The 14,944-nt window shown below is 44.8% G+C and overlaps 1 protein-coding gene across 2 annotated transcripts in view; it reads left to right on the top strand.

The window, feature by feature from the left end:
• CWH43 (cell wall biogenesis 43 C-terminal homolog) overlaps window positions 1-11,179 on the top strand; it is a 156,243-nt gene extending 145,064 nt beyond the window's left edge. For both annotated transcript variants that reach the window (XM_030191366.1, XM_030191367.1), the window contains exon 16: window positions 8,293-11,179. In XM_030191366.1, the coding sequence (XP_030047226.1) occupies window positions 8,293-8,380 (88 nt within the window). In that variant the 3' untranslated portion in view covers window positions 8,381-11,179. The remainder of the gene's footprint in view (window positions 1-8,292) is intronic.
• The last annotated feature ends 3,765 nt before the right edge of the window (window positions 11,180-14,944 follow it).

The raw sequence follows: 14,944 nt of genomic DNA on the forward strand, positions 1-14,944 counted from the left end.
TAAAGTGGCATAGTAGGGGGGGCAGGTGGTGGACTGTCCTGGGTGCCGTCTTGGCAGTGGCATGGTGGGCGCCCCAGCCCCCCCTCCAAAAAAAATGAGGTGCTTGGCTGGCAGGGGTCCCCAAGCCCTGCCAGCAAAGCCCCCAAGCCCTGCCAGCAGAAGCCCTCCTGCCCATGCACAACTCCATCCACTCCCCCAACCTACCTGCCACACAATGCTCGGTTGTACAAAAAGTAAGCATTGCGTGTGTGGGGGGTGGATGGTGGGCAGGAAGGCCTCCACTGACAAGGCTTGGTGACCCCGCCAGTTCAGGTATGTGGTGCACGCCGGGGGAAGAGCAGAGTCAAACGGTGTTGTAGCAAGGGGCGCCGTCCTCACTTACTACATAACTAGATAGCTAGAGATGGTTGAAGCTGTGCTAGCTACTAGATAGCCTGTGCATGCTGCTATTTCCAATACCTCTCGTTTCTCTTATTTCTTTTTTTCCTTTGCTCCTCTTCTTACAACTGCTTCCATCATTTATCTCTTCACTATTGCCTGGATGCATGTTGGTTCAGGTCCAAGTGAAGCCACAGCAGTGACTTCTGCACAGCACTGTACGCCACACAAATTGTTACTTTGACTGCAACTGTTCTTTTGTGCCCCCCAGAAGCTGCTGTCCTAAGTGACTGCCTAGTCCTGCCTGGGCCACAGTAGCTGCTCTTCTTTCTCGGCCTCTATTACTGTTTCACTCAAACCAAATAATAATAAACAAACGGCCCAAACCAAACCAGCACCCACTCAGCCCTGCTGCCTGAGTTTGGGTGCATCACCTCTGTGGCATGCTAAAACCATGCTGACCCTCTCAGTGTGGGCAGCATACCGCATTGTGACCTGAGCCACAGGGGTGGCATGCTTTCACAATGACAATGAGCTCATACACCAATCGATGGGTGTGAGGGGGTATACAGAACAGTGTTCCTCGCCCTTAAGGATAGGCCCTCAGATAGCCTGAGCCACCTTAAAACCACTAGTCCTGCCCAGGGAGGAAATGAGACAAGAGGGGTGGAGCCAAAGGTACAGGAACTAGGAAGTATAAAAGGTATGGCCAAACTGGGGTTAAGGAGGCCCAGGGAAGAAAAAACTGAAGCACCAGCATATGCCTCCATAACCTATATCTAGCGACTGTGACCTGACTGATGTAAGCCAAACTTTTGATTTGAGACTTGTAAGCCTTGCTCTGAGGTCTGGGTGGAGCCAGACCTAGAAACTCAGAGAGAACTTTCAGGTTGTGTTTAAGGCATGGCAGTCACCAGTCACAGACTGTTTTGGGCCCTGCCAGCCAGAGGCCCTGGTTAAGACTGTATTCACTGAACTAAAGAAACTTTTCACCTTTTGTTTCTGGCCCTGTGGCATAACAGGTCTCAAGTTTTCATAGGCCCACCATCAACCCTCGCTTGCAGTATCACATGTTGTGGCCGCAGTTGGGTCTGTAGCTTATCCTGCCTAAGGAAGCTGGATCCGGGCCTATCAACGATGCTATACTGGGACATCAGGCAAAAGGGATTAACCCTGCCCTAGTTAAGGGGGGTGGAGAATGTATAGTTAGTACCGTACAGATAGGTTTGTTTTCCTCATGCAGTATGTGTTTCTGGATGAGGCTGCTATAGCAAAACTGCAAAACATGGAGAGGTTACTCCAGGCCCTAGTGGAAGGCCAGCAGCAGCTGCAGCAAGTAGTACAGAGGCAATGGGAGCACCAGCAGGCCTCCCAAAGATCTCTGGAAGCCCAGCAGAGCTCCCTGACCCAAGAGAAACAAGCTTTGCAGTCAGTATTACCGAAGATGGTATTGGAGGATGAGCCAGATATTTCCTGATGAATTTTGAAAGATCTACCCACCTTGCTAGTTGGCCAGAAGTGTGCTGGACAGCTTTTCTAGGGAATTTACTGATCAGTAGCAGCCAGACGGAGTTCCTGGATGCCAATTCTGGTAGGCCGGCCACCTATGCGGAAGTAAAAGCCACCATTTTGGAGAGGGTGGGCTGTACTCAAGGGGCCTTCTAGCTGCATTTCTGGAGGGGGTCCCTGCAAGTTAAAGAATAATCCTTAAGTTTTTCTACTGACTCAAGGGGATGGCCTGGAGATGGCTGCAACTGGAAGGCAAAACTGGCCTGGAGATTGCAAGAGTCATCCTCCTGGAGTTGTTCCTTGAAGGGTTACCCCCGCCTATGGCGGCACCCTAAATTGACCGCAGAATGCTTTAGAAGCAGCCGAAGCCTTTTACCAAGCACAACCAGAGTCAGAACTCTATAAAGAAGAGAAACGGACTGGAAGTCCTGGGAGGAAAAGAGAAAAACCCAGACAGGACAAACAGAGGGATCAGAAATGACCCTCCAGCCCGGGGGTCTCCAAGGAAGGGGTCAGAGCAATGGAAACCCTTGTCCCGGTTGCAGGACCCCTATTCCCCCACCTGTTTCAGGTATGGGAGAATAGGTCATATAGCTATAGATTGTCAAGATCTAGCTGAAGATTCCATGGATGTGAATTTGGTTGCCACACACGATTGCAATTTCGTGGAAGCTTTCCATCCAGAAAGCAAAAATTGCTTATTATAAGTTGAGCTGGAAGGACATCCATACCAAGCACTAGTGGACCCTAGCAGTGCCTTGTTCGGAGAGAAATAATCAACCATCTGCAGTTGAATCTCAAGCGGACTGTGACTCTGGCATGGGTACATAGTGATCAGAAGCAGTACCCAACCTTGCACACATGGTGACTCTACCCAAACCAGGCAAGGATCCCACTAGGGTGGAGTCCTATTGACCAATTTCCCTGCTGTGTGTAGAGACCAAATTATTTGCAAAAGTGTTGATCAATAGCCTGGCTTCCTGTATACCTCTCCTGATCACTTCTACACAGGCTGGGTTCATATGTGGGCATTATGCTACTATGAACCTTTGATTGTTCCTGGCCTCATTGGAAGAGATGCAGATGTGCAGACACCTTTTTTGCTGGTGAGCTTTGATTCAGAGAAGGCGTTCGACTGGGGGGGGGATTGGCAGTTTGTTCATGGGGTTTTAGATTGCTATGGCGTGCAAGGATGGTTTTGAACCCCTATCATGACCCCCCCTTGCTTATGTGGTGGTCAACGGTCTTCACAGCAAACTGTTCCAGATCCAGCGGGGAACATGGCAGAGTTGCCTCCTGTCTCCCCTGATGTTTGCGTTGGTAGAGGATCCTCTGATTTGAGAGGTGAAGGGAAACCATGAGATTCGGGGGGGGGGGGGGGGGATGTCCACCTGGGCCCCTACAAGTTTAAAATTGCCACTTTTGCAAATGACTGACTTGTTTTCAGTATCATCTTTACGCTGATGACTCCCAGATCTATCTCTCCACACCAGAAATCTCAGCCGAAATCCAGGCCAAAGTATCAGCCTGCCTGTCTGACATTGCTGCCTGGATGTCTCAGCACCATTTTAAACTAAACATGACCAAGACTGAGCTTCTTATCTTCCCCCCTAAACCAACCTCTCCTCCTCCCCCATTCTATATTTCTGTGGATAACACTCTCATCCTTCCTGTCTCATCAGCTTGTAACATTGGGGGTCATCTTCGACTCCTTCTCTGCACATATTCAGCAGACTGCTAAAACCTGTAGTTTCTTTCTCTATAATATCAGCAAAATTTGCCCTTTCCTTTCTGAGCACACTACCAGAAACCTAATCTACACTCTTATCACCTCTCGCTTAGACTATTGCAACTTGCTTCTCACAGGTCTCCCACTTAGCCATCTCTCTCCTCTTCAATCTGTTCAAAATTCTGCTGCAAGACTAATATTCCGCCAGTGTCGTTATGCTCATATTAGCCCTCTCCTCAAGTCACTTCACTGGCTTCCGAGCCGTTTCCGCATACAGTTCAAACTCCTCTTATTGACCTATAAGTGCATTCACTCTGCAGCTCCTCAGTACCTCTCCACTCTTATCTCTCCCTATACTCCTCCCCATACTCCTCCCCAGGAACTCCATTCACTGGGTAAATCTGCACCCTTCTCCTCCACTGCTAACTCCAGACTCTGTTCCTTTTATCTTGCTGCCCCATATGCCTGGAATAGACTTCCTGAGCCGGTACGTCAAGCTCCATCTCTGGCCGTCTTCAAATCTAAGCTAAAAGCCCACCTTTTTGAGGCTGCTTTTAACTCCTAACCCTTATTCACTTGTTCAGAACCCTTATTTTATCACCCATACTTTAATATTCCCTTATCTCTTGTTTGTCCTTTTTGTCTGTCCTAATTAGATTGTAAGCTCTGTCAAGCAGGGACTGTCTCTTCATGTTCAAGTGTACAGCGCTGCGTACGTCTAGTAGCGCAATAGACATGATTAGTAGTAGTAGTAGTAATCTCTTGGTGCCTGAGTGGTCCCTGCCAGTCCTCTTGAAAAGTTTTATGGAATTTGGTGATTTTTCTGGTTTTAAACTTAACATGCAGAAGTCGGAGGCTCTGGCTACCTGTCCTCTGTTGCGCCAAAACTGAGGAAGAGACTTCCCGATGCGGTGGGCTATGGGACATTTTCACTACATAGATGTCCAGCTCCCTGAGGACCCAATTGCAGCTATATGAGGTCAACATTCCAGTTCTGTTAAGTTTTACTGAGCGGAAATTGGCTGCTTAGCAGTCTCTGCCCTTGTCCCTTCTTGGCCGTATACATTTTGTAAAGATAACCCTCTTCCCTAAATGGCTCTGTTTTTCAGACCATCCTCTTAACGCTTAACCACAAAGATTGCTGCTTATTGGAAAGGATTTCATGATTTGTGTGGGCAGGTAAAAAAACAAAGTTGTCACTTTGCTGTTTTTATAGACCCAGGAGATGAGGAGGGCTGAGATTGCCGGATGTGTTGACATATATTCAAGCATGCTATCTTTGCCACCTTTGTGATGGGTATTGGATGTTGAATGCTTTACCCTGATTGCAGTGGAAAAGGTGTGGATTGCCACATTTCATTTAAATTTTTTGCTTCATGCCCCAGCAGCTTCATGCACGGATCTCTTGCCCGCCTTCTCTCCTGTGATGGGTGGGGGCTCCTATCAGTCCTGGGCCAATTCTGGCTTCACCTTACTGTGACAAAATGTGTTTTAAACCTGTAAAATTGCCTTTTTTTTTTAAACTCTGGAACAGCATTTCTCTAGTTTGGCCAGCAGGTGGTGCATGTTTTATGTTAAAGCTGTTGTAGAAAAGTGCATGCCCTCTTTTAGTTTCACTTAGTGAAGAAATGAATCTACTCAGTACTGTGAGCAGTATACTCTTAAAACTTGTTCACAGGGCTCTTATTGGCCTGGAGTTTGAAATTACCCCAACAGTTGTTGCTGGTTGTTGCTTCAGTCTTAGCCCAGGAGAAAAGAGAGACAGATCTATTTGCTGAGGCTCAGTGAATTATGTGTCCTGATCTTCCCAGGTACTGTTTAGACAGTATGCAATTGTTTAATTAGCGTTATCATTGATCCATATTTCAGTTACCTGTTACTGTTTGCTATTTGCACTATTTTGTTCCGCTGTTCAATGTTGTTAAGAGAATAAACATAATTGTTCGCCCTGCTTGTCTGGGTTGATAAAGAATCCTGGTGATTTGTGTGTTGGGTCTGTGAGTGCTTTCTGGGAACTGTGGGACCACTGGGAGTGTGTCCCCAGTAACCTAGAAATTACTGGGGATAATTTGAGAGTGGGAGACTTGCCTAAAGGTGGTTGTGACCCAGTCAGTGGGAGGAGGGTGCTAGTGTAGAGCACAAGTGGCAGGTTCAGGCTGACCTGAGCTGTGCTGGGGATAGACCCTCTAAGTGGCTGCAGGGTAACACCAGGCAGGTGGCTAGGTGTTCCGTGACACTTACTTCATCATGTTCTGCGGGAGGATGGGTCTCTCCATTCTCTGGCAGATCTCTCAGGAGGGTGGGAGTCTTGAAGTCTGACTTTCTTTGCATACTATCAGCTTCACTCACTGTGTTACTTCTTTATGTCAGCTGGGCCTTGTGAGGGGCACAGCTGCTCACTTGTCTGCCTTTTCTAAGGCCAATCTCCCTGACCCTTTAACCGTGGCTAAGCTTCACAGGATTTGCTTCCCCCAGTGGATTACTCTGCGGTGACCCAAAGCTAGTTTCATGATTTGGGCTCCGAGTCACAAATTCAGATTTTATCACCTTGCTAAGTCATGCATATTCTATTAGCTGCAGTGCAGTCCTACAGGAATGTAATTATTCCAAGTGCTCACTCAAGCATATTTCTCCCGTGACCAAGCTCATCATGCTGGGCTTCTAACATTGTCTTCTTCTTTGACATGTCAAACCACAGTGGGAGCAATGGCTCATGTTTTTTTGGAGATGTCCAGCCATACAAGTTTTCTGGTCTCGAATAACTCGTTATCTGAGTGATTTATTGAGGAGAGCTTTTCACCTCACCCTGAATCAGTATATTATTTGGATAATGTTTGGCTCTTGGGCCTCTATACAAGGGGGCTCACCCCTTTCTGGCTAAGGCTAGTGGGTTTTGGGATTGGGAGTAGGATTGTTCTTGTAAACAAAAATGTTTGACACTGTGATATATTGGGAAATCTTGTTTTTTGTCTGTACTGTTCCTTTATTGTGTCAATAAAGTTTGAACATAAAATTATAGGTCTGAAGTTGTAGAATGAGCTGCCACTGAGCTTATGCACATTGCAAAATGTCAATCAGTTCAAGAAAGAATTTTAAACGTTTTTATTTTGACAGGCTTTTGATAATTAGGTTGTTTTGTTTTTGCTGTCTTTTTATAAATGTCATGTTAGTGCAATGAATGTATTATTTATTTATATTATGTATAACTGATTTGTTTTGTATGTTATAATGTTTTATTATGATTGTTCTATTGTACACCGCTGAGTACACTTAGATCATATGGCTTATAAATGTTTTAATTAAATAACTACTCGGCAGCTACTTGTGGCACAATTCAAATTTGCCCTGAACAAGAGAATGGCTGTGAGTAAATCAGGAGCATAGCAAGCCCAGCACATGCCCTGTGCAACCCCCCCTCCCCCCCCCCCCCCTGCCCTTCAAACCAAATTGCTGCTGGTGCACCCCTGCCCTGCCCACTTTACAAGGGAAGCCATTGGAAGGGATGTGATTTTCACGCCCAAGCTTCCCTTGCACCCTCTGCAGCCGCACCACCCGCACATAGCTTGCTGTGGCCCAGGAGTGAATAGCCATTAAGGGGTGTGTGTGAGGGGATGTTCCCATGAAATGGTCCTGCTTAAGAGGAATTATATTCACTTTTCAAATTTACTGAGAACCAAGAATATAGCAGAACCGTTCCTAGTTCTCTCTTTTGTATGCCATGCCTGCAGGAGTAGCCCAATTATTAGGCATAACTAGGCAGTTGCTTAAGGTAGCAGCTTGGGTTTTTTTTTTTAACCAAAGAGCAGTTGCCATGAAAGTAAAACAGTAGATCTTTACTACACAGTAAAAGAAACAGCAAGGGTACTTTTACCAGCAGGGAGGGTAGGCAGTTTCCAAATAACCCATTTACACAGATTATTCTGGGAGGGGTGGTGTTGGGGTGATTTGGAGGGGGGGGGAGAGGTTGAGGGCCCTGAAAATTAATTGGATGGGAGGTACAAGACAGAAGGTTTACCTAGGGCACTGAATACCCTTAGGCTGGCTCTGCATGCCTTCAATCTGTTCAGTATTCATGTGAAGGAGAAGGCCAATGGTTATACAGTAGCCTGCTGAGAACCAGGGCAGAGATTTAAAGGTTGCTGTTTCAAGTCCCAGTGCATCATTTAGTTCAATGCCATTACAGAAAACGCAGTTGAAGACCTAGATCAGTGGTTCCCAAAAATGTCAGTCAGGTTTTCAGTTGTCCACAATGATATTCATGAGAGATTTGCATGCAGTAGAGGCAGTGTATGTAAATCTTTCTCATGAATATTCATTGTGGATATCCTGAAAACCTGACTGGTTGGGGTGTTTCCAGGACCAGATGTAGTAACCACTGACCTAGATCATAATAATCAGAAGAGGCAGGGAGGAACAACTTTGTTGATTACTCTTGTTTTCAAGTTAATTAAGGAGTGTTTGAGCAATATTCAGCCCTGACTGTGTTTTGTGCTTACCAGTGTTGTAAGTTTGAGCTTTGCCAGAAAGAAGAGGCACTGCTACTTTAAAGTAAAAACCTAGGGAGAGAATGCAATTATTCCATCCTACAGATTATCTATAATAGTCTTTTGGAAATTAAAATAAGCAGAAGTTATGCATTCTTGTCCTGATACTATGCTTAATTATTTTCTGTTTAGGTTCGGATCCTACAAAGCTGGGCACAATTATGAACATATCCATCATTTTCACATGAATACACCCAAATATTTCACACGTGAAAAATGAATGGATACAAAATATTGAATACATGGATGAAACCAAACAAAAAAATGTGTTTTAGAATTTTTTTTCGGATAGGAGGCAACAAGTGTTTCAAAAGAGGCACAACTGAAAAAAAAGGCATCCACCCACATTGTCTGCAACTTCAAACATCTTCATTTTATTCAGAAACACCTGAAGGACTCTTGCCGAAGCGTGGAGGAAGTGCAAGTTGATTGGATCTGTTCATTTGCGGCTGCAGGATCTTCTGCCTTTTTATCCTGCTTTATGATTTTGTAGCTAGAATAATGATACCTGAACTTTTGGAGAATTTTGGATGAAAGATTTTTATTTTTCAATGGTTTTTGACTGTTGGGGACTGGCAGGTGCTCCTTTTCTGTATTTACATTTATGTTGCTTTTTGTATCAAGTGTTGGTTTAGGGTTGGCATTTCAACAGAAAACAAAGCAGGCTTTTACAGTTGGCCAATATATTATTGGTTTATATAATCTGGTAGCATTATCATTCAACTGCAGCAGAGTATGATAACAAAATGAATGTCACGTTTATTAAATGATTTCTTTATAAGTTATCACAGTGGTTCAACCAGTGTGTTGGGACACACTGATGTGTCACTACAAGTTTAACACAGACAGCAAACCCATGCTTTCCTTAACAACCACATGTGCCTGCAGATGGGGAGAGCCAAAGTAGGAAACCGTAACCACTCTTTTTGTTTCCCTCCACGTCCAATGACCATTGTTGACACCATCCCAAGCTGGAAATGTTGCAGGTCTTCTTACCCCCTCCTTTCTACCAGCAACTAGCGTCATTGTATCCTAAATCTACAAGTGCTTCCACCAACCTGGGCTGGAAATGCTGCTTACTGCTTCCTTCAATACTTCTAGCCTGGCCCAGAAATGTGGGGTCCTTCTCCCTACCTTGTAGCTGTCATCACTGCTGCAAGCCTGGTCCAGAAATGTGGGGTCTTGCTCTATCCCTGTAACCATTAGTACTGCCAGTGCTTGCTGTGAAGGAGGAGGGGGGGAGGAAGAGGAGGAGATGGCCTGAAAATGCTCCTACCCCTTTGAGCTCTCTGTCCTTCTGCCAACTCATATTGTAGAGTTCAGTGTGTCGCACACATGAATATGGTTTGTCAGGTGTGTCACAGCAGATGAAAGGTTAAGAACCACTGAATTATTATACCTTTTTTACTGAACAAAGATAAATATCAAGTAGGTAATTTGAAAGTTTATCACATGTAAAATAATGTTTTGTAATTCCTATGTTGATCCAACAAAATATATCTTAACCTACAAAGAAACTAGTGTTTTTTTTTCCCCCAGGAAAAATATGGCCCCTAGTATTTACTACTTGTGATATGTAAGTGTAATAGTCTGCTTGTATTGTCTATCCACCAATCCACTAGGTTACAAGGTTCTTAACAATCACTCAGTCTTACAGGTTACAGATGAGGACCTTGGGTGCTTTCCTCAATGCCAAGGAAATGTGTTTATGTTGTGCAATCGAATAACTGTGCTGTACTCCTTATATTAGGTAAAAACTGCCTTCTTTATTCATAAAACACACAGGACAGCAAAACGGAAGCTAGTCTTAATTCTCTAACGGTGATCATTTTGAAACTGGTTCACAACAAATGATGTAGATGGTACTTAACCTCTGTGCAGCTCTCTGTCTTGCTCTCATTATCTGTTGCTCAATACTATATGCTGAACACTTCCCAGATGTTGCATTGTGGGCTTTAAGTTGGATTGTCCAACCAAGGTTGATTATATTATACTACGTTTTGATTTATGTGCTATGTCTTCCCAAGTGAACTATGTGGATGAAGACCTAGCAGCAAAAAATAATATAAATGCAATATCATACATCAAAATAAAATGAAAGCAATTGGCACCTCTTTCTCTTGCCCCTCTATATTCAATGCAAGAGTTTTAAAGCAGGAAGTGATGTCTGGTAAAGTTTAAATGTGCTTTACAAGTACACCAGAATGCCAACATTTCAAAATAATTGGGGGTGCCAAACACAATACACATTACCCATCCCTGAATAAAATGGAGGAGCTTGCTCAATATTAGAGTGCTCAGCACCCTCTGGCACCCACAGAGTTGGCTGCTGTGGTTCCAGTCTCTACTTTGGTTATTGGGTTTTCACTTAGTCTCAGTTGAGCTGATGGTGTAGTGGAGGCCGAGGTGAATTCTTTATTCCAGACCCTCTAATTCAGGTTCTAATGAATTTTTGCCTTGTAAAGCTAGTTGCATTGCTGAGTGTGGTTTTTAGCTCATCTACCTGTTACCTGTACTTGTCTGTTTAAGTTCTGTGATAGACTCTTGTGCCTTGGTCAAGCTGGTTGAACATGCAGTTCACAGGAAGATGCTGCACATGTCTGACAGAAAATGCTAGTAGCCACAGTGGTGGCTCCATTGTCTGCGCTAACCCCAGGACGGCCATGAGACAAAGCCGGGCCTGGGGCAAACACCTCCCTGGGTCTGCCCCCTTCCGGGCTCGCCCTCCCTCTCCAGGAGGGGGCCCACCCACCGTCGCCGCCCCACTTACTTGTTCTGCACTCCTGCTCCAGGCTGTCATTGTGCACAGCAAACTTCTCCAGGGTCTGGTGCTAGCATTGCTCTTCTGTTCCTAGGCATGCCACAGAGCAGATTCCTTCCTTTCTTCCTGCTGCGTCCAAAGAGGCAGTTTGGACGTGGCAGGAAGGAAGGAAGTACTCTGAGCCACTGCTGCGCACAAGAACAGGAGAGTAAAAGAGTAATGCTAGCGCCGGGCGGGCCCCCCTCTTGGATGCCGGGCCTTGGGGAATTTTGCCCCCCCCCCCCCCCCCCCCCGGCGACGCTGGCTAGCCTATAGAGATAATGAGTCCATAACAGCTTTGTCACTCATTGAGAGGTATAGTTATTAATGTGGACTACCATTAAGATGTGTTATTTTACCACAGGTCCCATTTTATGCAATGAGATCTATTTACGAGAAAGTTCAATTTGGTCTCTCAAAAGCTTTAATGTTGATAAAGATATTTCACATCAGGTACATTGACTCCTGAAACAGTTCCGTGTTGAGTCTGTATCCTTAATATGTCTAATAAAACCATCGTAATTTACCTCTGGACTACATCGATTCCTTGGTTGCCTTTCTTTTGACTTCTGTGGATTTGGTTTTGTAGGGAATTGTCCTTTTTTGTTGGTTAACAGTAAAATAACATGTCTTACCAGTAGCCCACATTGATAACTTCTCATCTAGTGGCACAAAGGTAAGAGCCACAGATTTGATATACCTCCTTTCTGTGGCCAGTTATATTCCATGTATTAAAAAAAGGAGAAAGGAAGGCCAAACAACAGCCGGCACTGTTAAAAAGTGATGTGAAGGAAGTTATTAGAGCTAAAAGAAAATCCTTCAGAAAATGGAAGAAGAAACTGACTGAAAATAACAAGAAACAGCATAAGGAATGACAAATGAAATGCAAAGTGCTGATAAGGAAGGCAAAGAAAGACTTTGAAAAAAAACAAAGATTGCATTGGGGGCAAAAACACAGGACTTTTTTTTTTTTTTTTAGATATATTAGAAGTAAGAAGCCGGCAAAAGAATCAGTTGGACCGCTAGATGACCGAAGGGTAAAATGGGTATTCAGGGAAGACAAAGCCATAGTGGAGAGATTGAACTAATATTTTGCTTCGGTCTTCACTAAGGAACATTTGGGAGAAATGTTATTTCAAATAATAATAATAATAAAAATAATAATGGTATTCAAAGCTGATGAGTCTTTTGCAGTAGGGACTGTGGAAGACAGGAGAGCTAGACTGAATCCTGAGATTGTTGATGGTTTCTTATTCATCCATAGATTAAAAAATCATAACAGTGCTTCATAGGGCATATTTCTCCCCTCTGGAGCATACAGAACGAGTTGTATTTTGTACCCCTGTACATTTTACCATCCATTTGTTTACTCCTTCACCCCTCTCTCCCCGATCTCCCTCCTGGCTTGTATTCTGATAGCCCTGAGAGATCCCTTCCCCCTCCCTCCCCCCCCCCCCTGCTGTCTTTGACTACAGAATATGTGTGATCAGAATTATCTTTAACCTTCAGGGTGTCGCATTATGCCAATTAAGTAGTATACTACGTCCTCTAGGGCTTAATACCTCCAAATAAGGGCCCCATATCTGTTTAAAACTTGCATATTTCTTCGGGGAGCCCCTAGCCTCCCGTGCTTCCCATGTGGCTAAAAGGTGTACCTGATTTCTCCAGTGCCAGTAAGCCGGCGGCTCCGGAGCCGTCCAATACTGCAGAACAGTCTTCCGCGCCACCAAGCTAAGCTTACGGCATAAGGTACGTGCCCCCGCTGAGTGTGTCCTGAAGGCCCTTTTTGTGTCCAATACATAGTGATCCCAAGTTCCCGTTACTGATGAACCTAGCATCCGGGACAGGAATCTCTCAACCTGTGTCCAGAAAGCCCTTACCCCTGGACATGCCCAAAACGCATGAAACAATGTATGTGGGGTTTGACTACACTTAATGCAACTCGCTCCTTGCGGGGAGCCTATATGTGACAACTGTTGCCCTGACATATATGCCCGCATGATTGTCCTATAGCCACACTCACGTAACCTTTCATCTGACGTAAGGGTTGCTATTCCTTTCAGCATGGTTCCCCCTTCCCAACCCACCAGGGTTCTCCCTGCCTCCTGTTCCCATCTATCTTTTATAACTTCGTAGTTCTTTGCAGGAGGTCCCCCATATGATTTCCTCTCTTTGTTGCATATGACCCAGAAACAACTTCCGCGACAATTTAGAAGATGTGTGATACTCACATCAATGAGGGAGGTATGGAAAGGGTTGGCGAGGAAGTTGGGGGGGAGCTATACAGTGTCTGACCAACTGGCAATAAGGGGGAATCCGACTTTCCAGTCAGGCACAGATAACCCAGTATTCATAAAATGGGAAAGAGAGGGTATTAGGAAACTGGAACACCTCCTGGGGAGAGAGGGAGACCTAATAGGTTATGAAGAACTGCAGAGACGAGTAGGAGTTTCTTGGGGGAATAAGTTCGCGTATGTCCAAATTAAACACTATATATCTGCTTTAGATCAACCTATGCTGAGACGGGGTTTGGGGCAAAAGGTAAGGGACTTTTTTCAAGAGATAGAAGCAACAGGCCTTTCAGTGTCGGCACCCCTGTACATTTTAACAGGGTGGCTTAGGATTCCTTGGGATAGTAGAAGTCAGCTATTGTTGGGGTTGGAAGGGTAGAGGGTGATGGTAGTGGGAGGGTTTATTACAGTTGCTCATTGTTATCGTTTTCTATTTCTAGTTTATACACAACAGTTGCACAGCATATTCTTTTTATACGTTGTTAAAAAGATTTAAATATAAAATCATAAATGTTTAAGGTTTTTGCAGATTAGAACAGAGACCACAGGGACGGGATGGAGACGGGGCCTTGCAGGGACAGGATCAGGGTGGAGATGAACCCACGGGGCAGGGACGGGGACAGATTTTATCCCCGTGTCATTCTGTAGAGAGGACAGAGAGAGGGAACAGACAAAGGTGCGGGGGCAGTGGCCCAAGTGGGGGAGGGGGTGGTAGCCCAGGTGGGGAGATGGGTGCACACAGCATTTCAGTCTAGCCCTGTACCCGGGTGTGTCGCTTGGCAGCCCTTCTCATTTCTATAATGACCCTGATTTTCACATATTTTTGCGGGCTAAATGGCTGGAGTATAGGACAGATAATGATACCCTGGATGTAGGACCAGTTAGTTTTCGGTATGCATTAAATGCATTACTAAGGGGGTCACATTATTTCTTATATGTTTCATGTGAACAAAAAAGAAAGGGAGAGAGAGAAATTCTACAGCTTGTCACTGGACATTAACAGCTTCGGAAGCATCACATTAAAGACATGGATTCTGCTACCAGAGCATAATATCAGGCATTGAGGACACGGATAGAGGAGCTTTGAAACAAATGGACAGAACAGTCCCTCTATTATCAGAGATATAAATTGTTCCGCTCGGGTGGAAAGACAGGTAAGGTTTTAGCTAATCTGGTGCGCCCTTCCAAAAAACTTGTAATCGTGGTTATTAAGGATGTCCAGGGATTGAACTTTGAGACAGCAGAACAGATAGAAGAGCAGTTTGTTTTATTTTATAGGATATTATATGATAAACAGGACCTCGGTTATTAGGAACTTGGTCACTTTTTTGAGGGCCTTTTCTGAGATTACGGAAGACCAATTGTGACAAATGCCCCTTTCATGGAAGCAGAGTTGCTTAATAGTAACATAATAACATAGTAAATGACGGCAGAAAAAGACCTGCACGGTCCATCCAGTCTGCCCAACAAGATAAACCCATATGTGCTACTTTTTGTGTATACCTTACCTTGATTTGTATCTGTCATTTGCAGGGCACAGACTGTAGAAGTCTGCCCAGCACTAGCCCCACCTCCCAACCATCAGCCCCGCCTCCCACCACCGGCTCCGCCACCCAATCTCGGCTAAGCTTCTGAGGATCCCTTCCTTCTGAACAGGATTCATGTTTATCCCACGCATGTTTGAATTCTGTTA

Source organism: Microcaecilia unicolor, chromosome 2 (genome assembly GCF_901765095.1).
Source record: "Microcaecilia unicolor chromosome 2, aMicUni1.1, whole genome shotgun sequence".
Taxonomy (NCBI): Eukaryota; Metazoa; Chordata; class Amphibia; order Gymnophiona; family Siphonopidae; genus Microcaecilia; species Microcaecilia unicolor.